We start from the raw sequence: 21,438 nt of genomic DNA on the forward strand, positions 1-21,438 counted from the left end.
TTTTTTGTTTCTACTGGGAACACGTACTATTTACGTTCAATCTTGCAAGTAAGACTAAAAATACTCAAGTGCCAACCTCTTTGTTTTTGGTCGTCAAGGGCAGACGAGACAGTATGTTGGCAGCCTCCTTAGACATGAGCGCGCATCCTTCCTTGTCTGACATTAAACTCCCTTCGATTCCCCTATTATCCTATCCAAGCCTTCCAAGTAATAAGACAATTGACCACTCTCAACGGCCCGGGTCACTAGCACATCCGTCCCGCGGTAATGTCTGATGCTGGTTTGATAAGTCAAATGAAAGACAGTGGCAGACGGCTCGCGCCTCGACGTTGTCATTCAATTCCAATGCAGCACCTTGCATCGCAACATATCGCATAATCCACTCCCTCATACATGTACAGTTGAACGGCGACAAGGCTTCACCAAGTCAACTCGTTCAACTCGGTTCCGCATGCATCCAGTCCTATCGGGAGACCCGTCTCCTTTCCGTGCTCTCACATCACAAATACACAATACAATAGTCACGGTTCCCACAACTCAACAACCAAAAATGTGGTCCATCTAGCTTTATGAAGAAAGACGCCCATCAGCCAGTGAACCCAACGTCCAACCTCGCACTGCTCTGCAATGTTCTTGATCTGAGACTACTTCCCGTCTCGCGATCCGTATATCTAGACAATATCCACCCACTAGGCCTTCTCGTCCGGCTTGTCCTTCCGAGCCTCCTCAACAACCACCTTGTTCAAAACAGGCACCTCCTCCGACTTGGGGTCTGTGACATGAACAGGCTCTTCCGCAACGGCCTCGTCAAGCGACGTGGGCACAAACTCCCCCTCTTGTACAGCTATAGGGGGGTCGGAGCTGCTAGCATTGCTACTTGCTGATACTCCAACGGCAGGTGTGCTGCCTTCTGCAATCTTCTGCTTAGTCTCACTGACAATCTTATCCGCCTCGCTGACCTGAGATGCTGCACCCTCCGCTTCGACCGCAGCCTCCTTGGTTTGGTCCAGTCGGACCACCATACAGGATAGGTTATCGGTACTGAAGCGATTTAGGGCATGGTCCACAAGCAGCTTCGAAGCAGAGATGGGGTCGTCAACATTTCGCACAAGGTCAACGGCCTCTTGGTCGCTACACACATCCCAAATCTGTACTAGGTTAGCAACTTTCACAGTATAGGTGTATGAATCACACTTACTCCATCGCAAGCAATGATGATAAACTCATCGCTATCGGCCTGAATGACCGTTTCTGTGGTGTAAGGATGTCCGGTGACTAGCTTCTTCATGTAAGCATCACCGAGAGCGCGGGTCACGGCCAGAACACCATTCACACGGTTGTTCAGAATCAAGCCGCCAGCGGCAGCGATTCGCTTGCCTTCGACCTCATCACTGCCCTTGTGATCGTAAGAAAGGCGCAGGGCCTTTCCGGCCCGGCAAAGGATAATGCGGGCATCACCGACGTTGGCCGTGTACAGAACACGCTGACGTCCATTGCCTCCTTTCGTTTTCGTGACGGCTGCCTTGGTTGTCGCATTGGCACCATCACTGCTGGCTCCATCCTTGGCCTTGTCCGTTTCGGTAGGCTCTTCAGGCTTAGCAGGCTTGACAGCCGAGCGATCGTTCGAGGCGCGTTCCTCCCAGCGCAGCACCGCTACGGCCGCGGTACAGCCACTGTTCTTGAGCGGGAGCTTCTCAAGCTGGGCATCAGCAGTCGTGAAGGCCTGGTCTAGAACTTCGGGGATCAGAGCATTGGGATTCTTGCGTATGATATCCTCGAGGATAATGTGCAGCTTCTTGCCACACCAATCAGCGGCAAAGGTGCCGGCATGGCCATCAAAGATGGCAAAATAGCCATTGTCAGACTCAACCATGTCAGAGACAGCTGACTCCTGGTCCTCTCCCTCCGACTTGTCCTTTGCGGACGTATCATTTAGAGCTGGGGTCTGAACAAAGTTGTACAGGAAGGCGTGGGTGTCTTCCATGGTCCGGCGGCATTTCTTGTTCCTATCTTCCCAAACGCCGACGCGGAACGTAGACTTGGGTCCAGGTACAGACTCTCCAGCCGAGTTGTTATGTTGGCCCTGGGGGACCACTAGAGCGGGATCTTGCTTGCCAAGCTTCTGCAGAGGCGTCTGCGAGCTCACTTCAGAGGACCCGCCGCGACTACTCTGAGAAGAGAAGTTGAGCGAGTTCTTGGCCGAGGCCAGCAGGCTGCTGGCGCGACTGCTGACGCTACTACTCCGGCGCTTCTTGTCGCCCGAGCCACCGGTTTCCTGGCGGGTTGGAGGGCTGCCATTTCCACTTCGCTTCTCGCCGCTCGCGGCCTGATCGGTCGTCTTGATGGGAGTCGGGGCACTCGCGCCGAGACTGGGCTCGGGCGAGGGAGACTTGTCAGACTTCGAATCGCTTTCAGATTTGTTGCCTGCAGAGTTGGAACTGCCGCCAAACATTCTATTCAGCAGACTTCCTCCAGTCGAGGAGAGACTGCGACGCTTGTTGCTCGCCAGCTTGTGGGGAGGGAAAGGAGACCTAAAGAGTTGGCGAGATGTGGAGGTCGTGTCAGCACCGTTGATGCTGAAGAAGCAAATGTATCGTTTCGGTCCCTATCGTATATATGTTGTCGATGCCGAAGGCTGGCAACACGCGGGTGCTGCAAAGGTGAGCTGTGGCAATGTATGTCGTCGTGGGGAGCTTGGGGCGGGGTGCTGGTCGAGACCAGCGAGGCGCAGGTAGTGGGGATGCTTTGTCGGCGCACAACGGGCCTGGAAGAGTTAGAAGAGTCAAGGGCGATGTTCCAATTCGAGTTGGCGAGAAGAAAAGGATGAGGAGAGTGAGACGTCGATGTTGGGTACAAAAAGTTGAATGGGCAGCCAGTGATGATGTAGGAGCTATGGAAGCGCGAAACAGCCCCTCGTCACTTGGTCACAACAGTTCGCGTACCACCTTCAAGAACCTAAAGCCTCACACAGTGAAAAGTGATGGTATCCAAGATTCGCAAGTAGATAAATATCAACAGCCTGGGATGATGAATGCAGAAGCGCTGTGCAGCAAGGCGCATCGCAAGGCAAGAATAGCGTGACGTAGGAGAGACGAGGGCAGCAATGGCGGGGACGGTGACATACAACAAGCAGATGGGCGCAAGGAGGGTAGATGGTAATAGATGGCAAACAAATGTCAAGCGGGAGAGCAAACCAAACAGCTCGACGTCACTCCAATGCGGTGTGAAGGCCGAAAGACGTACCTGACGATGAATGGAATGGATCGGATCGGTGGAATATCTCGGTGAGAGAGAGGCGCGAGATGGAGACGAGAGAAGAGGCTCTGGGAGCTGTAGCAGAAAGAGGTAGGTAGGTCAGTACCTTGAGAGGCGGGAGGGTCGGAGTAGCTAGGTATGGCGTAGGTGGTCGGTTGTTTGCGAGCCTAGTCGTCGTCGTTGTTGATGAAGCCGTTCGGTTTGGTAAGGCCAGGCGGCCGGGCAAGTTATCTGAACGGCACGGGGCTATCCTGATTCGGCGGGGGGCGGGGACCAGCGCTGAAATTCCAGGCGGCGGGTGCACTGAGGGGTTCACACTGTTCACGGTCCCCACTGGCTTCCGTCGACACGGGGGTTGGCCACTGACGTACGCTGGGGTGTAAGTGACGTTGACTGGCCCAGCGGCTCTGAAGCTGGGCGCGTGTTGTTTAGCGCTCTGCAGCGAGAATCTGTGACGGGATGGTGCTCTCCAATGAGGACTTGGGATCTCTGTGAGGCCCCGATGAAGCACTTGAAGAAACGTGCCTTGAGAATGGGTCCTCTCTTTGTTGGGAGTTGATCTCAGGAGATGTCATCTCGAGAGTCTCACCCGGAGCATCCGACGCCTTATACATACATACTAGCAGTTCCTCCAAGCTCGAGTCTCAACTCGGGTAAGCATCCATCCTTGCAAAAAGCTCCAGGCTAACAACACAGGGTTCACCATCGATTGTCCACGTTGATGCGCGCGCTCACGAGGCCAGCTTCCCAGAGTCGTACACGTGTATCTCCGGGGGTGCCGTCAGAGCTACCTAGGCCTAGGCCCAACCAGTCAGTTTTTCTTTTGCTTGATCTGGTGGTTTCCTTTTCCATTACACAAGGCAGGCAGCTTTCATTCTTATCAGGCTTCATTTTGTACCTGGTGTGCTTGTTACAAGACCCGTTCCACTGACGTCCATGCTCTTTACCCGGATGCCAATCGAGCATTGATCATCCTAGGGGCTCCTGATGAGGAGACAATTAATCAACAAATTCCAGGATTAACTTGTGCCTCCTTTTACAGCCTTTAAACAAAGAAGCAGACTCAAACACGGATATGGATTGCGTCCTAGGAAATAATCCCAGAGACAAGGAGCATCCATGTCTGTTTAGAGCAAACACCAACTCAGCAAACAGAAACCCATCCATGATTATCTTTCTATAAACAGCAGGAAACTCTGCGTCAAAAGGCTGAAAAGTTGACTGATCATAACACGATTCTCCAGACACCAATGCACCCTTGTAAGAATGGCAACACCAAAGGCTCCTCCCGGCCATAATATCGGCTCTGTCGCTGTCTCGTTCGACTCTGTGGTTCAGGGCGGCGGCGAATTATCCAAGATAATGGAGTAGCGTCCATCTTTCAGGATGAACCGTATCCATATTCCTCGGTACTCAGTCCGTTGTCTACTTCCGCAAGCTATCAAGGCGTGCTTGGAGGTCATCGTCAACAGGATCGCCACCGCCGCCTCCACCCACTGCCTGAGCGATCTTGCCTTCTGGTACCGCAGCATTTCCTAATGCAGTAGGTGTTTCTCCGAGCTATAATCATTGTCAGCCTCAGTCTGGAGAGTCTTATCATGGCATCACGTACAGCCTGGTTGAAGTCGATTCCAATCTCTTCCAGCACTTGTTCCACCACCTCGTCACCCTCTTCTTCGATTCCCACGTCCATGGCATCGTCGATTGCGTCGTCCATCATCTCTTGTCGCTGCTCCATAATATCGTTTTCTCGCTCAAACTCCATAGCGATCCGTTGGAGCTGGGGGAGGTTCATCGACTTGTTCATGCTGCCCAAGGCCATCGTAGCGCCCTTCATGGCTTGCATCATCTGTTCGTTCGTCCGGTAGGTCTGAATTGTAGTCGATTAGTCCCAATCCTGCTGATGTAGCGCACCTCGTGGGACAGTTCCACCATGACATACCTGAAGACGCAACGAGATCTTCTGTAGCTGGCTGCGCATGGCGTAGAACTTCTCAACGTATCGCCTGGTGCGGACCAGATCCTTGGCTTGGATCTTGCATGCGCCCATCTGACCATTCTTGGCGCTCGTCTTGATCTGCTGGATGAGGGTCTTTTCTTGCTTCTCGAGCTTGACGCGCATCTGGTCGAGTTCGCGGATGGCCTTGTCCAGCATACGCTGGTTCTTGCGCAGACGCTCCGCAGGCGTCATGCGCTTACCGAAAGCCCACTCGAGGATCTGTGTTTCATGAAAGGCATTAGCCATCATGGGCATCAAGGATTGTCGCGCGACGTCATTGTCCTTACGTTCATGGTGTGCGGGGGAGGTGAAGCTGTGTGGAGAGGCGGAGGGAGATCTGGGACGTCGAACGAGAGGTTGAAGATGCGCAGACAGAGCGAGAATATGGAGAGCGAGGAGGAATAGGCGTCAAGATAGTGGCCAAGGCAGCGAAGAAAAGCCAGCCGTGGTGAGAGTAGGTTGGTAGTGCACAGTAGCCGTGTCGTGCTACGGAGGTACCGAGCTACGTAACCGCTCTGGGCCCAACCTTGCCGTACATAGGTAGTACCTCGCCTCTCAAAGACCGACGGGCGGGAACTGCATTGACAGCCAAATGTGGCTTGGCGGCCGTTCTCATTCTCATGCTCCCTGTGGCTGGTGGCCCGAGTGTTGCCCAAAAAACCTGCTTGCGGCCAATCATAGATGTCCCTCGGCGATCGGGACCAGTAAAAATCATGCAGAAATGGGTCGTTTTCCAGGGATCCATTGATCAAGTTTCTACTCCCGCCCCGGTCCCAACTCCGCCGCCCACCACAACGACATCACCGCTCCAGCATTTCTAATTAATTCCTCTGCACTGCTTTTTTTTGCGCAAGCAAACCATGCAGCTCGAACTGCTACGCGCTGCTTCATCATGAATCACGATTACTTCAACGGCAAGGGCAAGGGCCCTTTGCATCAAGAGAACGATAACGAGTCCGACAACGAAAATGCTTCCGCGAACGCGCCCCGGCCCGATTCTGCTTCTCCGCCACTTGGGAACTCATCCTCCGTCCGGCCCAACTACATGACCGTGGGCAACGGTACCACCTCCGAGCATGCGGCGCGTCTACAGAGTATGCTAGATGTCGACTCAGGATACGGCGGTAGCATCGCTGGTGATGACCAACGTGCTATTGCTTCTCCAGCGGCTTGGGATATGGCAATGCACCATGACCGTCCTGCCTCGGGTGCTGTGCACCAGATGTGGTATAATGCCCACCGCGCGAACCTCGGTCGATCCATCAACAAGGTCCTCGAACTGCTTCAAAGTCTTCAAGAGATGAACGCTTCTTGGCCCGCTCATTACCCCTCCGTCCAGCGAGCCCGCCGTGATTCGTCCGAGACATCCTCCCGCCCCGGTTTCGCTCATGCCCACTCGACCATGGGAGAGCATAGCGCTTCATCGCCACCCCTCCGGAACCCTATGCTTCGTCGATCCATGACTTCTGTCGAAGAAAGTACTGCCGAGTCGAGCCGAGCCGCCGAGAGTCGATCTACACCCGAGCCCCGACTGGTTTCCCCTCAGATTGCTCAAGAATTCTCGATCCTGAAGCTGGACCTCAAGCTCGGGGCACTTCACCAGGCCGAGCTTGTTCACTCGCTGGAAAAGGGATCTATCGCTTCATTACTGGATGGCAAGATCAGTACCAGTATCAAGCACCTCTTGTCTCTGCGTGACCGAATCGAAGACACTGCAAGCAAGGTCCTCATCACTGGTGACCTCAACGCCGGCAAGTCAACCTTCTGCAATGCCCTTCTGCGCCGAAAGGTTCTGCCTGAAGACCAACAACCCTGCACTGCTATCTTTTGTGAGGTGCTTGATGCTAGGGAGAATTCGGGAGTGGAGGAGGTCCATGCTGTTCACAAGAAGGTCGCCTACGACCGAAATGACGAGTCGACCTACGACGTATTTCCTCTGCAAGAGTTGGAAAGGATTGTGGTCGACAACGAGACTTACACCCAGTGCAAGATCTATGTCAAGGATAGCCGGTCCATCGATGAGTCGCTTCTCAACAATGGAGTTGTGGACATCGCCCTGATTGACGCTCCTGGCCTCAACTCGGACACGACCAAGACAACAGCCATCTTTGCTCGACAGGAGGAAATTGACGTCGTAGTGTTTGTGGTTTCTGCCGCCAACCACTTCACGCAGTCCGCCAAGGAGTTCATCTGGGCTGCCGCGGCCGAAAAGGCTTACATCTTTATCGTTGTCAACGGATTTGATGTTATCCGTGACAAGAAACGATGCGAGAAGATGGTGCTGGATCAGGTTCAAGGCCTGAGCCCCCGAACACACAAGGAATCATCTGAGCTTGTTCATTTCGTTTCCAGCAATGCTATCCCCGTCGGCCCATCGCCTCCCGGGGGCCCTGGAGGCGGTGGCAGCGGAAGCTCGAGTGGGGGCAGTGGTGACCCTGGTGACAGTGATGACAAGGGCAAGGGCAAGGATCGTGAGAAGATTCGTGACTTTGAGGCCCTTGAGCAATCGCTGCGGAGATTTGTGCTGGAGAAGCGTGCCAGGTCGAAGCTCGCTCCCGCCCGTACATATCTGCTCAACATCCTCAACGATGTCCAGACTCTGGCAAATGTCAACCAGGAGGTGGCTCAATCCGAACTTGAGAGAGTGACACAAGAGCTTAAGGAGCTTGAGCCTCAGCTCGAGTCGAGCCGAAAGGCCCGCTCCGAGGTCAGTGAGCACGTCGACACCAGCATCGAGGAGACGTGCAAGGAGGTTTATGACCACACCCGTATGGCTCTCAACTCGGCCATCGTTCACTCTGCGAGCGGCAACTACGATGTGCCCTATCCCGGAATTCTGAGTGCCTTCCAGTATGCCGAGGACCTCAAGGAGGCCATGCTCTCCCGCATTTCCGACTCGGTGACCAACTGCGAGGAGTACGCCCGCGGCAGGACGGTGCGTGGTGTAAACTCGATCAAGCAACTGGGTCTTTTGCATGTCGGCGATGAGTTCCAGAACCTCCAGTTCCGACCCGACGTCATGTTCCGGCGCAAGAAGGATGCCCTCGCTCGCCAGGTCCACATTCCCACCGAGCTGATGGACTTTGTCGATTGGACCACCCTGCTGCAGCGCCAGGAGAAGTACGCAGGCACTGGCATGGCTCTTACGGTTGCCGGTGCAGTTGTGCCCAAGATGCTTGGCATGAACACATGGATGGATCAGGCACTTACAGCAACCCGCCTGCTGAGCAATGAGAACCTCCGCCAGCTCATCTTGCCTGGTATTCTCGTAGCTGGTAAGTCTACTTCAGTACACGACTACATATTTGGAAATTAACTAACAATGATTACAGCTGTTGCCGCCTCTGTCTATGTTCTCCAGCAAATCCCCAACTCCCTGCCTCCTCGCCTGGCCACAAAGATCTCGACTCAGCTCAACGACCTCGACTACGTCCACTCCAACGCCACTCGCATTTCTTCGTCCGTCCGCAAGGTGCTGCGCTTCCCCGCTGACAACCTCCGCGTCGGCCTCGACCAGAGCGTCAAGGACCTCGGGGCCAAGCGCGATGAGACTATCAAGGTCAAGGGCGAGAGCGAGCGCGCCTCGCGCTACTTCTCCAACCTTGTCCGCCAGAGCGAGGGTGAGCGACTCAAGGTTGAGAGCGTTGACCTCGACAGCCCGCCCGCGGGTGCCCATTAAGGTGACGACGTGATGCTTGGATGAAAACGATATGGATGTATGTGAAGAGGAGGCAAAAAAGGTGGTTAGGTTCGAAACGAAGGTTCACAAAAGTGATGGCGTTAATTAGGGCAGGACTGTTTACACGACGTTCACGTATAATGCTTCAACTCTCTAGTCGGGAAAGAAGAATTATTGCTCATCCGGCTTGTTCTTATTAGTTTAAACTTCTCTGCTCATACCTTGTTGTTTAGCGAGTCAAATCAGTATGAATCAACCGTTGATGCTAGAATGCTTCGATTGGTGTTCATCGTAGCTAGAAGCACATGCTGCGCTTTGAAGAAGATAGAAATGAATAAAGTAAGATACATGACATGACAGTATCTAGCCTGGGTATTAGACTGCAGAAACTAAAGACGTGCCTTTCATTATTGTTATTGGTCCAGACACTCCATTCTCCAGCAACAAATACAGTTATAACATGATTTTTCAGTTACAACCTATGTTGTCGGTTATAACCTGTATTTCCAGTTACAGCGTGTCTGTCTAGGTCACAGCCTAAGAATTCGTTATGACTCGGATAACTAGTTATAACCTGCATCTTAGTTATTCCCTCTGGTTTTAAGTTATAACTGTGACTTCGGGTTATAACTAATATTTCTGGTTATAACATGTATTTCTACTTGTAACTAATGAGCTGGGTTATAACTTGAGCCATCTAGTTATAACTCTTTATATGCCCATGTCGAAAAGATCAAGAAACTCCCATATTATCAGCCAGTATGCCCGACGGGCGAGGTAGAGGGCAACACATGGCAGCAGAGCAACACTGCGTAGACACAATGAGGCTACACATATCCTCCAGAAACAAGCTATATATCTATTTCTCAGAGTCACAGTCCACGGCTGACCACACAGTCCACATGACACGCCGCAGTCTCTCCTTTTCCTTCTCTCCACCAAAAATGCCATCAATCGCCTCCCTAGCCAGTCGGCAGATGTCGTCGCGGTCGAGATTGAAGTGTTCCGCGACAAGACGGTACTCATTGGACAACGGGCTTCCAAACACACCCACATCGTCCGTCTAGAACCCCGTCAGTATATGTTGGCCGCCAGTCCAGAAGATGGAAGGCTTACCCCAAGTGAAATCATCGGTCCTTCAATGTCTATCCAATGCCCAAAGTGGTGGCCCTCGAAGCCGCCTCGAACCATCCCTGCGCTCACGTTGCAACTCAGGCATAGCTCCAAGCATAACCCCCTCCGCGCAATCTCCTGCTTGGTCTCTTCATCTTCCCATATGACATGACCCAACCGCCCCGGCTGCCACGAGAGTAGCGTCTCCAACTCCTTCTTAGACCCGCTAGCCTCAGCCTCGGCAAAGTGCACCGTAATACCCAAACCCTCCTTCCTCGCCTCCTCAAACACGGGAGTGAAGATATCTACTTCTCCTCCTGGCCGGGCCGTTGGGTCCCCGCAGAGGTCGAGACCTACAACGCCGTCGGCACGATGCTTAAGAGCGATGGCGAGGGTGGAGGAGGCCTGTTCGAGGGTGTGCCTCCGGTCGATGGCCAGGATGAGGCGGGTATGCAACTGTGGGTTCTTGGCCTCGAAGGAGGAGATGGTTGAGAGGAGGATGGTAATGTACTGCTCTGCTGAAATGTGTGGTGTAGCACGGGGCGTAGTCCGGAGCTCCAGATAGCAGACGCCATCGTTGAGAAAGTCTGTCAGGACAGAGGCAGTGGTGTATCGGATAGACTCTTCGTCTGTGATGAGGTTGTATATATAGCTGCTGAATAGCGGGAAGAAGCTGTCACGGCGTGTAGTTAGTGGCTATAGAACCAAGGGTATTGTCAAGTTGCCATCTCAGCAGGGAGTCTCACGTCTCCAAGTTGTAGTCATGTTTCCCTTCTGGCATGACTACTAGCGGATCCTCGAGGTCCGTGTCGCCCGCTGCCCTCTTGCGTAGCCATATTTCATGGAGAGTTCGGCGAGAGATGCTTCCTGTGAGGTGAGCGTGAAGCTTGTATTGTGTCAGCATTCGGTTGTCAAGCTGGGCTATTCAGACAGTGGTCACCTCTATCTTGGGTAGCGCAACGAAATCCATATGTGCTCTGTTTCTTTTTAAATCCCCAGATGAAGTGACCAGCCAGTGTTGAGGTGTAAAGTTGAGGCCTGGTGGAGAAGACGTCGACGTCAACTGTCTTACCCTGAACCCGGAGTGATATCGCACCGTCGGCTCGAAACCACTGACGATATCCGAGTTTCTGCTATAGATAATATCCAGATAGCTAATACTTGGGATTTTAAATGCAGTTTCAACCCAAGATATGGTGATTGTGGTATGAGAGTGCGAGCTTTCGTGAACTATGGATTGTGTGCAAACAATTGTGCTGTCTTGAACCACTAGTCATCCAGAGAAGCAAGGTACTTGAACATAACCACCAATTCATTGATCCAGACACATTGTACATGATGCATTCCCATGTTATATATCCTGTCTGATTCCCCATGTAAACATTTCAACATTGATCGCCATCAGTCGCTGGAAACGGTAGATGCATCACCACACCAGAGACCACAGCGAAACCCACATAAATGTCGTAAATGAATAATAGGTCGAGTATCACAAAATACATGTGAGTCCGCCCCTACAGGAGATGAGATCGCAGCCATTATTCGCCCTCCCCAGCCCTATACTTTACATCATTGGTACGCCGCAATGCCATATGCGTCCGCACATGGTCCCGTCCCAGTTCAACCCATTTGTCTGTCATTCATCAAGGGCCCCATCGGCTGTTTGCGCCATTCCCATTTATAGTACACGTGGAGGTCCACTCTCTGGCCCGATAATGACTGCGCCAGAGGGCTCTCGAGGCGCCGGTCCGGGCATCCTCACCACCAGGACGCTTGATCAAGGTTTGCCAATATCCAAGGGGAAGTGCTTTACAGAGCAGGCTGGCTAGGCTTGCCGTCAAGAGCGGCGCCAACCTTCTCGGCAGTGTTTTGCTCGGCGCCAGCGGTCAGGAGCTCGCCGCCTGTCTGTCGCATGTTATACTCTTGCTCCATGGCAGTGAGCTGCTGGTCCTCGGCAAAGGACAGGGCAAAGGGGACACCGAAGAAGAGAGCAGAGGTGGTGACGACCCAAGCGGTCTTTCCGCTGAAGGACAGGACGCTCCAGGTGGCGCTAGAAATGGCATTGGCCTTGTTGGAGAACCAAGAGCGAGTGGTGGGGGGTACGATATCGCGCAGTGCGTATAACCGCTCGGCGAGGGTCTCTTCTGAAGGATCGTAGTCGGAGTCGTTGGAGATCTCGGAATCTGCGGATCTAATCAGCATGTGCGTCTGTTAAAGGCGCATGAGATAACTAACCAGTATCGGTGTAATCGTCGTCGTCCTCCTCGATATCAGGGCCAGCCTGAGCGTGCTGGAAGTGCTCGTCCTCGACCTCGGTGAGAGTAACCATCTTGGGCGATTGAAGGTTGAGAAGGGTAGAAGGAGGGGAAGGTAATTATTGTATTAAGGCGATTCGTCGATGCGAGCCGAACAGCACAGACTCAGTCGTCGGTTGATGCCGCAGAAGTCCAACTCGAAGCTTCTGGAACAAGATGCCGAAGAATACAGGCCAAAGCGCAAAACAATCGATGCGGATGAAGCGCGAGGTCAAAGACGTGAAACGAGAATGCCTGCCGACAAAGAGGGCGATTCTGCTGATGGTTGGTGGATGAGTTGGAGTCGTCGGCTTCACGATGTCATGGGTGTCAAATTTTTTGGGCGTTCTGGGCGGGAGCTTGGATGGGGGGGGCGAATCCGAATCGCACAGAGCCGGGGGAGGGCGGCTGATTCAGCCGACCGATTCGGAGAGGGGAGAGAGGTCTTTATCACGTGCCCTCGCGGTTACCGATTAGCGCAGACGCGCTCAACCGCCATTACAATAACTATCTACCTATGAGAAAAGAGTCCATGATATTGACATATCGAAGAGACTCAGAAACTATTTTTGAGGTTATTTAAACATTTACATGGATGTGGTTACCGAAGACTTCAGTCACCTGGCAGTGAGTGTGACGGCGTCGTGTGGAACAATCCCTTGTGTCATCGACAGCATGGAGGGATTTCATGATAGTGCAATTGAGCCCTATTGATGTTGCACTATTCAACAAGAGATTAAGCAATATCAGAGGTCATGATATACAGCTTTTACGAAACTTTGACATCAGGAGTCAAGTATCCTTACTCCAAAACAAGCTCCAAGCTCACAACAACATTATGTTGAGGCTTGCAGATGCTCACACACACCAAAGTTTCCAGTGCCTGTCCGTCGCCATAAAAGCTCCAAGACGCACTTTTGACTTGGCCAACTTTCACCAGCCCACAATATGTCTTCTCTTCATCGCCTCTTTTGGTAGTCGGTTCAAACAACACCGACTACGCAATGGACCATGACGTGACCCAGTTGGCCGTGATTCATATGCTAGAAAGACACAGGCACCAGCCCGCCATGAGTATTTCACCCATACAAATGATAGACCCGAGAAGAACGAAGGAGGGGAAAGAAGTCATCTCCTGGTGCGACAGGTATGACCAACACATGCGACTATTCCTAGGCCACTCAACGAGATGGGGACGCAGCAGCGACGAGACCGGCAGACCAGATGTGCTCGACACCAAGATCGACAAGTTCTGCGAACTTACCGAGGTCCTGGGACAGCAATGCGATCTCTACAACAAGAAACTCACCCCCAAGAAGAAATCGGACGGAAGACCTGATCATGACGCATATCACTTAGACCACCACGAGTGGGTCTTTTCCCGCAACATCATCAAGGCATTCCGCCTGCTACCAAAGAAGATGCAGAGCAATATCGAAATGACGTTTGGGCCGCTTCATTCGCTGGTGGACCCTCCAGAGGCCTACCGGGGCAAGGGCCAGGCTCAGATGGACATGCGTCGAGTGCTGGGTATCATGCTGGCCAACCCCACACAGCCTGCTCGGGACGTCATAGTCAACATGACAGGCGCGCAGGCCAGCTTGGTGCTGAGGTGTGCTGATTATTCCTTCAGCCGGCTCCTCAACCGGATGCTCGAGGTCAACTTGATCAAGCAGATGGAGGCGCCCAATGCCGACAGCAGGAATTGGAGGGCATACTACTACGCCCTCATGAACTACCGGGGACTGTGGAGGAGCTGGAAACCATCATCGCTCGGCCGCTCCTCTTTCCAGGGAATGGGCGTGAAGCAGGGACGGATGAGTCGCAACCTCGGTGCATGGAGCGACTTGAGGCCGGGTATGCTTGTCCGCGAGCTCAGCCCTGACAGCCAATTCGTCCATGATGACATGGACAAGAGAGGGAACAAGCCTGAGATGGACGAAATCTGCAAAGCAGTCCACGACTTCGCGGTAGCTGGAGGCACTCCTCACATCGATCACCTTGTGAACGATATATGGGACTGGGTGACAGCTCCAGACTATGCTTTTTCAGCCCGGCCTGGGGACTCGCTCCTCGGCGCGATGCAGCTCCCAGAATCGCTGCAGCGCAATCCAACGATCAAGCCCCTAGGTCCAGACGACCTTGAAGCCGTGTTTGGCCCAGCAATTGGAGATCTGGCAACGGTCCTGAGCTACTTTCAGCTCGCTCTGTGGGTGTCGACTGGCATGGCAGCCAGATCATAGATAGCAAGGACGAGAAGCTGAGAGAGAAGAGGGAAGAGCAGGCGGCCGGACAATCGAGACAGGGGAATCTGCAGGGACGGAAAAACACAATCTTGTTGGGGCATCGTGATGTGCCGTTGTTGTTGAAGTGTTCAAGTTTGCCCAAGTTGTTGAAGTTGTTTTGCCATGTTGGTTTCTGGCCTCCTGGTTACCAGGCTTGAGACTCTAGGACACTAGTACGTAATTGACTGCCTCAAGGGGACAACCACCTGACCCCCAATGGAGCCAGCAACGTAGGCGACAATCCATTGGCAATTAGACATCTGGCATCGTGACCGCTTCAGCCCTCCTAGAGAGATGAGAAAGAAAAAAGTACGTATCTTACGGGGCTGTTGCTATTGAGAATGAGCGGTAAACGAAATGCGGTACACAAGGGGGCTTCGAATTACGAGCCATTCAAGACAGTCCGAATGAGCACGATCCTCCCCCGTGATCTACAGAAAACTCTACAATGTGAACTCTACATAGGAGCTCGTGTCACCCATAGACCCATCCAGGCCGGCGCAGACAGGCCGTAGAGGAGGGGGAGCGACACGAGGCAAAAACGCCGATTGGGTAATCTGTACTCGGTAGCTGAGGACGCGGCTTCGGCTCCAGAATCTCCCAAAGTCAGGAACAAGGAATGAATGGGCTGTCATCTGGACTCTTGCCGATGCAGGACACACGCACAAGGTGGCAGAAGCAAGTAGGTATGCATGGAGGCGAGGCAAAACTTCTCCCGTCCTAGATTCTCTTACAGACAGACAAGATAGTACCGTATCGATTACCGAGAAGCTCGGGCCGTGTCCGTAAAGGGCGACATGTTTAGAAGCAGGCTTTCGAGACAAGGCAAGGCACATGTCTGTCTCCTGGTCTGGGGTAACGACATTGGAGGCGTGGATGGTGAAGGGGTGTTTGCGGTGAAAGTACAGTGATACGAGCACAGCTTACACCGTAGGATGCCGCGATGCCATCAGACGGCTCACCGCAGAGCGAATCGGTGCAAGCCAGGCACGCAATGGCCCTCCCGAGTTCCTAATCTCTGACGCTTCCTTCTCACTGTTGCTCTGTCATCATGAAGCCTTGACCACTAATAAAAATGCACCAGGTCACATTTTCAACCAGCACGTGTCTGCGCCGTTGGTTTGCGTGCAGGCCAGGGGTTGCCCCGCGTTGCCATGAATGGATGAGCAGGGAAGAGGAAAAAAGGACAGAGATGTGATACTGGGATGGCGACAGCCCGGCGGTGCTTTGCGAAGAGACGCCCCCCCGGCCGCATCTTTTGGCCCAAAACTCCGTGGTCCGTCGCCGCCGCCCGCGGGCTTCCTCCGGCTTGCCGCTTGAGGTTGTGTGTATGTGTATGTAGGTACTGTAGGTACTTTGGCGTGCCGGTTGGGTTTGCTCCAGGTGGTGGACGGGACCCTCACCGCAAGACGCCAGGAATGGGCTCTAATTTCCATCGTGGCCCATCACTCGTCCAAAATGGACAAAGAGGGGCATCCTGGTTGTTTCGTCGTCCACCTTGAAGCTATCGTGATCATGCAAGGCCGACCCTGATCCCCGGACGCGGTGGGATTGAGCATTAAAAAAAGCATGGGTCCAATCCATGTGGTTTGTTGCGTTGCTAGCCGATCAGATAGCAGGCACAAGCCCCAATTAGCTGTGGAGGTTCAGGTGTAGGGCACCGCAAGGGGATAGAGTACGTACAGTACAAGTTGAGGTGCCCGGAGGCCGGCAGCACGTTCGGCCGGGTGTAGAAGCATCGCATCCACACCAAGGGCCCAAGGGGCAGTGAATGCCCGGCGGGCAGCATCATGAGTGGATGACCTGGAAGCTTGGCCTGTACTGTGGAGCTCCTTGCTCACGCCCGTGACGCCTCAGGGCCTTTGAGTGCCTGGGCATGCTGGGCGGCGCCCCGGGGGCCCCGCGCTCAGCCACTGGGGGTTCTTGTCTGGGAAAACTCTTCCCCCAACATTCCACTTCGTGGCAACTCAGAGAACGTCCGGCGGGCGCCAGCAAGGTACCTGATGATACGGGCAGTACGTACTGCTACTCAATTGCACGTCGGATTGCCTTGAAAGCACGCAGAACCGGGACCTGGCTCAATGGGGAAACAGAAGAGGCCTGGTGTCACTCCCCTGCTTGACTGCTGTGCCGAAGCTTGCCAGTGAGTCCCCAGCATGGCCCACGGTGCAAGATATGGGAGTTGACGTGATTGGTTATTGCTGTCATTGCACAGGATCGGGTCCTGAAGCCGGGTGCGCATGTATCTCGTACCTCGTGTGGCGGTGCGTATTTGATGAATTGACCGTGTTGACGTATCGCCAGGGCACAGCAGCAAGTCCTGCTCGACGTCAGTTGAAACAATCTGCATGCAATAAGACGTCCGCGAAGCCGTGAGATCAATTGATTCGAAACAGGCACGGAAAAGACGGCTTCAACATGACGGCACGTGGAACTTGATACCGATCTATCCGAAAACTCCAGCCTTACATAAGGCAAGACGGACCAGGACAAGGAGACGGGAGAGTGAGTGGCAGTGGGCAATCAATGCAATGGCAATTGCCAATTGCAGCGGCATTCGCGAGCTGTGGCAGGTGGCAGGTGCAAGTGGCAGGCGGTGGCAAGTGCATGGAGATCCATGGATTGATTGGAAGCAAACCAGGGCGCAAAAATAGAAACGGACCTGACTGACACAGGGTGACTGGCATTTGGATATGGATCCATGGATAGAGGCTGGCCTGGACTGTTTGGCGGGGTAACACCGCGTCCACCACAAGCCGGTACGGTGCCCAGAAAGGCATCAGGGCGTGGAGACGGCCGTGACGCTTGTGAACGGAGGGAGGACAAGCAAGACGTCGTCGTAATGTAATGCTCGTCACCGTCGACCAACAGGCTTCCGTCGGCGGAGGATGCTCACCTGAGTGGGTTTGTAAGAGACCGTTGTGTTGTCCAGACCGGGGGGTTGTGAGATTGATACTGGAGACGCCATGAATGATGAGATAACAGCAACGATGGTGAGATGGGCACGTTTGAAACCGTATGCATCTCACTGGGAAACTGCCGCAAAACTCTCAAGGGTAGGTTGCAGCTCGCCAAAGAAACAGAGGGACAAGGAAGAGCTCGTGCCTGGCGCTGGCAAAGTCGTGATGCCCACTTCCCAAGCCGCTGGAACAAAGATGCATCTCGCCTCTTCCCCAGCCTTCAAGGTATAGATGTACTGTAGGCAGGTACCTACCTACCTTACCGACTGGCGAGCCACGAGCATTGGCCATTGGCATCTCGGCATCATGAGAATGCCCAAGTGACAGGAGCCAATCCTTGACCTCTGTCCCTGAACATTGTCCCTGACCTTGACAAGCCGCATCCACCGGGCCCCAGAAAGTGTCGACGGGAGCCAAGACTGTCCAGCATCGTGACCTCGATCTCATGTTCAAACGAATCCCTGGTACAACTCTCCGTGCCTCAGCCAGACCGAACCGACCGGCCTCCGGTCTAGAGGCACACCCCTTGTCCCTTATCGACGTCTGGGACGCTCCGGTTTATTTTTTTCTGCCGACCTCGTGACGCGTTAAACGGCGTCCACCTTGAAGCGCCGGATGCGGGGTGCATTATTTTGCAGGGAAGATTTGGTAATGGAGCGACGCCCATGACAAACCAGAGGGGCCACGAGACGGCGGCAAAGCAAGCCTGGGGGGCGGTTGTCGGGGCACAAGGTCTGCGAAGTGTCAGCACGCAACTGTGCGTGCCAACATACAGCTGGGCTTCAGGGCGCGCGCGCTGGCTGAGCGAGCAGAAATGGGGCCGTCCCGTTTACCTCTAGGGGTTGGCAGGATGGTGTAAAAGTGAAAGCGGATGAGTGCCGCAGGGCCTACTTAGTAGATGGAGGAACGGCCGGCCCCGTGGCTGTCACGAAAGCTGCAAGATCAAGTAAACTGGGGGTAATGGAAACCAGAATGAGATGAGACGAAGGAGCTTGGAGGCGGGCCGTGGGGAAGTATCTGGACTAATTTTTTTCTTCTTGTCCTCATGGTAGATCCAGAACCGGGGACTGGAGATGGAAACTGGAGTCGTGGGAGAAAACCTGGGGGTAATGGAAACCAGATGGAATGGCTCGACGAAGATGGTTCGGGGGCGCCGGCCGTCGGCGGAGTGGGGCTCCGGGGGAGTCCGGGGCCTTTGGGGCACAAGAGGTCCGGAGGTGGGTGCCGGCTCCGTTCCTTGTGGGACTCTCTTGGGGAATCTTGCACGCAAAACGTGTACTTGACAAAGAGGAGAGAGAAAGAGGTGGACTCAACAACGCATCTCGCGGGGGGTACTTGGATATTGGAGAAACCGCTCTCAACCTCAATCGCGCCAGAATCAATCATATCATGTTGATTTAGCCGTAACGGCTGGCTGGACATTGATGACCGGTGACGGAGATGGGACATGACATGAGACGGATACGCAATCCCTATGCAGACTTGCTAGCAATGCCATGATATGTCGTGCAACTCCCATCGTCTTGCCAGCTTTGCTCATGCTCATTCATCTCGCAATGAAACCCCTCCGTGCCGGAGCCAAGGGCTCCTGGGCAATTGTGTCATCGATGGTACCCCAAAGAGGGTACGTGTACGTAAGTACCGAGCAGGCGGCCCCGCGTCGGCCGGAGGACCTTGCTCTGGCCCGGGTGTCCCCCTTCTCCACCCCCAAGCCCAAGCCCCAAGACCAGGCCGAGCCGGCGGGTGAGCTGTGCGTGCTGCTTGTGCTCCCTGTGTCTTGTGCCATGGGGATGGGTGGGATTAAGGGGTGGTTGGCCCTGGGTGCCGAGAGATGATGTCGGACGGGGACCAAGAATCACCTTGTCCGCCCAGTTTTTAGTTCATGACTATGACTGGATCTGGCGGGATGTGATCTTGGACGCCCTCGATTGTGGTCCCCCTGGAATCGAGACAAAATTAGTCTCTGTCCCGTGATCGTGCCGGTGTCGGTGAAGCTGGCCGGAAATTTCGGTGAGTGCCAATCGCTCATTGAATTCACGGTCAGGTGAGCCATGGTCTCTCGGTCTAGCAGAGGGGACCTGGCTAGTCTAGCCGTAAGTCACATTTCTCCTTTCCCCGTAGGCGCCAGAGACAGCTTGCCAGCCGCCCGTCTGGGGTAGGAATGTATTGGATGTGGCACTTTGGGCACTGAGCTCCCTTCCCTGTCCACCCGTCAGCTGCAAGATGCGATAGTCTGGAGCATGAACGAACAAGGGCCCAGAAGTGAGGCACATCGCCGTCGTCAGGCCAAACCATTGCCAACCAAAGGACAACGTCTCCTTCTTGGCGGCAGCAAACCCAGCATTGTCTTACACAACGCAAATTCGAGCTGACACAAGCTGTGCCATACCATCCCACCGCTGCATGGATTCAACTGGGGAATGGACTGAAGGCTATGGCCGTAAGGAAAACTACATGACATTCGCCAAAGGCCCCGAATTGGGGAAGCTCGCGATGGAGTTCCGCCCTCCGGCGCGCGCGCCCACCAACCCCAGCTTGAAACTAGACGCATGAGGTCCAATTTTGTACGAATCACCGCCTGTGTTGGCTTGGCCGTTTTGGCATGTCAGAATCGAGAGTTGTGGTAAGGTTTTTTTCGGGCCTTCAGAATTGTCACCTGCTTGTCATGAAGATGAGTAGCATCATGGAACCATCACTGTTCTACTGCGTTGATTTTTCGACAATCGGCCAAGGAACGAGGCGAGTGGGGGAGACATGGGAAGCGGGACAGCGGGAGAGCAAACACGGAGACGATGGAAGCAACAAAAGGAGACGAGAAGAAAAAAGCTTGAAACCAAGGCAGGATCTGCAGGTCACGAAGTTGCCATTGACGATGACTCGCAGACCAACAGGTCCGTCTAGGCCAAAGGTGGGCGAGGTGAACGATTGCACCATCGTCCACACCGTCTGGTGAATGGAATAGGCAAGGTGCGAGGTGCCGTTTCCATGCATATTGCATGGATAGTTATGTATACTTACGTTATCCAAGTCCTGAGAATGGAGGCTCGTCGTGCCAACTTGAAGTTGCGTGTGAAAGGACGTCAAACGGCGTTTGGTACGTACCATGACCTCGTTTAAGAGATCTGAGTTTTTTTTTTTTTTTTTGTTCTCGTCTGTAAACTCTCAGTATTGCGAGACGGCAGACCAGAGTGCGCAATTGTCAAGTGACGCGGGAGAATGGCAATCCAACTGGCAACGTTGCAAAGACAACTCATGATAGCCTCTCGCAACCAATTCAGCTCAGCAACTGATGTCAAGCGAGAACCTGGAGAAAGGCTCCTCCTACGTGCAAAACGCAGAGCCTCGAATAACCGGGGGCCGGCAAGGCCTTCCCCACTCACCTGGTCTCCCTGGCATGGCACTTCTGGGCAAAGCCTGGGGACCTTGTGGGAGGGAGTCTTTCTCTTCGTTCCTGGGAACACACTGAGCGGCCAGGAACCGGGCGCTCGGTCCAACAGAGGATCCAGAAAAGGACTTCCTCTTGAGGTTTAGACCAGAGGCACTATTGGGTAATTGAATGGACCTTTTTTGCGCGGCGTGAGGTCATGATCACGATCGGGGGCGTTGATTCTTTCTCGACTCTTCTGGCGGGCTGAGCTGGGCCACTCAACTGCTCCGCTGCAGATGGGGGGTGGTACCAATGGGGAGGCCTCGAGGCGACCGGGCCGGTGATGTCTTCCTTCGAATTCTTCTTTTTTTTTCCTTCAGATTTTGCAGACTGGGTCAATTTTTCACTTGCTGGAGTAGCCCGTTGCGAGCAAACATGTTCTTTGCACAGGGCCTGGACGGCTGGTGGCGGGGCCGGGGTGCGCAA

The 21,438-nt window shown here is 53.9% G+C and overlaps 6 protein-coding genes across 6 annotated transcripts; 2 read left to right on the plus strand and 4 right to left on the minus strand.

The window, feature by feature from the left end:
• Positions 1 to 689: 689 nt before the first annotated feature.
• NCS54_00831300 (PPM-type phosphatase domain-containing protein) lies at positions 690 to 2,452 on the minus strand (the record flags this gene model as incomplete). The annotated part of the gene is made up of 2 exons (XM_053153702.1): positions 690 to 1,148; positions 1,199 to 2,452. The coding sequence occupies 2 exons, from the start codon at positions 2,450 to 2,452 to the stop codon at positions 690 to 692; spliced, it is 1,713 nt and encodes a 570-aa protein (XP_053009677.1).
• Positions 2,453 to 4,680: 2,228 nt separating this feature from the next.
• Positions 4,681 to 5,751, minus strand: NCS54_00831400 (Hypothetical protein; the record flags this gene model as incomplete). Its single annotated transcript, XM_053153703.1, has 4 exons — positions 5,542 to 5,751; positions 5,198 to 5,473; positions 4,868 to 5,125; positions 4,681 to 4,815 (listed from the first exon to the last, which is right to left on the minus strand). Exons 1-4 carry the CDS (start codon positions 5,545 to 5,547, stop codon positions 4,681 to 4,683), a joined length of 675 nt encoding a protein of 224 aa, XP_053009678.1. The 5' UTR covers positions 5,548 to 5,751.
• A 395-nt stretch (positions 5,752 to 6,146) lies between these two features.
• NCS54_00831500 (Dynamin-type G domain-containing protein) lies at positions 6,147 to 8,933 on the plus strand (the record flags this gene model as incomplete). The annotated part of the gene is made up of 2 exons (XM_053153704.1): positions 6,147 to 8,529; positions 8,587 to 8,933. 2 exons carry the CDS (start codon positions 6,147 to 6,149, stop codon positions 8,931 to 8,933), a joined length of 2,730 nt encoding a protein of 909 aa, XP_053009679.1.
• Positions 8,934 to 9,792: 859 nt separating this feature from the next.
• On the minus strand, positions 9,793 to 11,244 carry NCS54_00831600 (A-deaminase domain-containing protein; the record flags this gene model as incomplete). The annotated part of the gene is made up of 4 exons (XM_053153705.1): positions 10,987 to 11,244; positions 10,793 to 10,932; positions 10,050 to 10,719; positions 9,793 to 9,996 (listed from the first exon to the last, which is right to left on the minus strand). The coding sequence occupies exons 1-4, from the start codon at positions 11,014 to 11,016 to the stop codon at positions 9,793 to 9,795; spliced, it is 1,044 nt and encodes a 347-aa protein (XP_053009680.1). The 5' UTR covers positions 11,017 to 11,244.
• A 611-nt stretch (positions 11,245 to 11,855) lies between these two features.
• Positions 11,856 to 12,375, minus strand: NCS54_00831700 (Hypothetical protein; the record flags this gene model as incomplete). The annotated part of the gene is made up of 2 exons (XM_053153706.1): positions 11,856 to 12,229; positions 12,282 to 12,375. 2 exons carry the CDS (start codon positions 12,373 to 12,375, stop codon positions 11,856 to 11,858), a joined length of 468 nt encoding a protein of 155 aa, XP_053009681.1.
• Positions 12,376 to 13,410: 1,035 nt separating this feature from the next.
• Positions 13,411 to 14,583, plus strand: NCS54_00831800 (Hypothetical protein; the record flags this gene model as incomplete). The annotated part of the gene is made up of 1 exon (XM_053153707.1): positions 13,411 to 14,583. One exon carries the CDS (start codon positions 13,411 to 13,413, stop codon positions 14,581 to 14,583), a length of 1,173 nt encoding a protein of 390 aa, XP_053009682.1.
• Positions 14,584 to 21,438: the final 6,855 nt, after the last annotated feature.

The sequence above is a fragment of the Fusarium falciforme genome, chromosome 6 (assembly GCF_026873545.1).
Source record: "Fusarium falciforme chromosome 6, complete sequence".
Taxonomy (NCBI): domain Eukaryota; kingdom Fungi; phylum Ascomycota; class Sordariomycetes; order Hypocreales; family Nectriaceae; genus Fusarium; species Fusarium falciforme.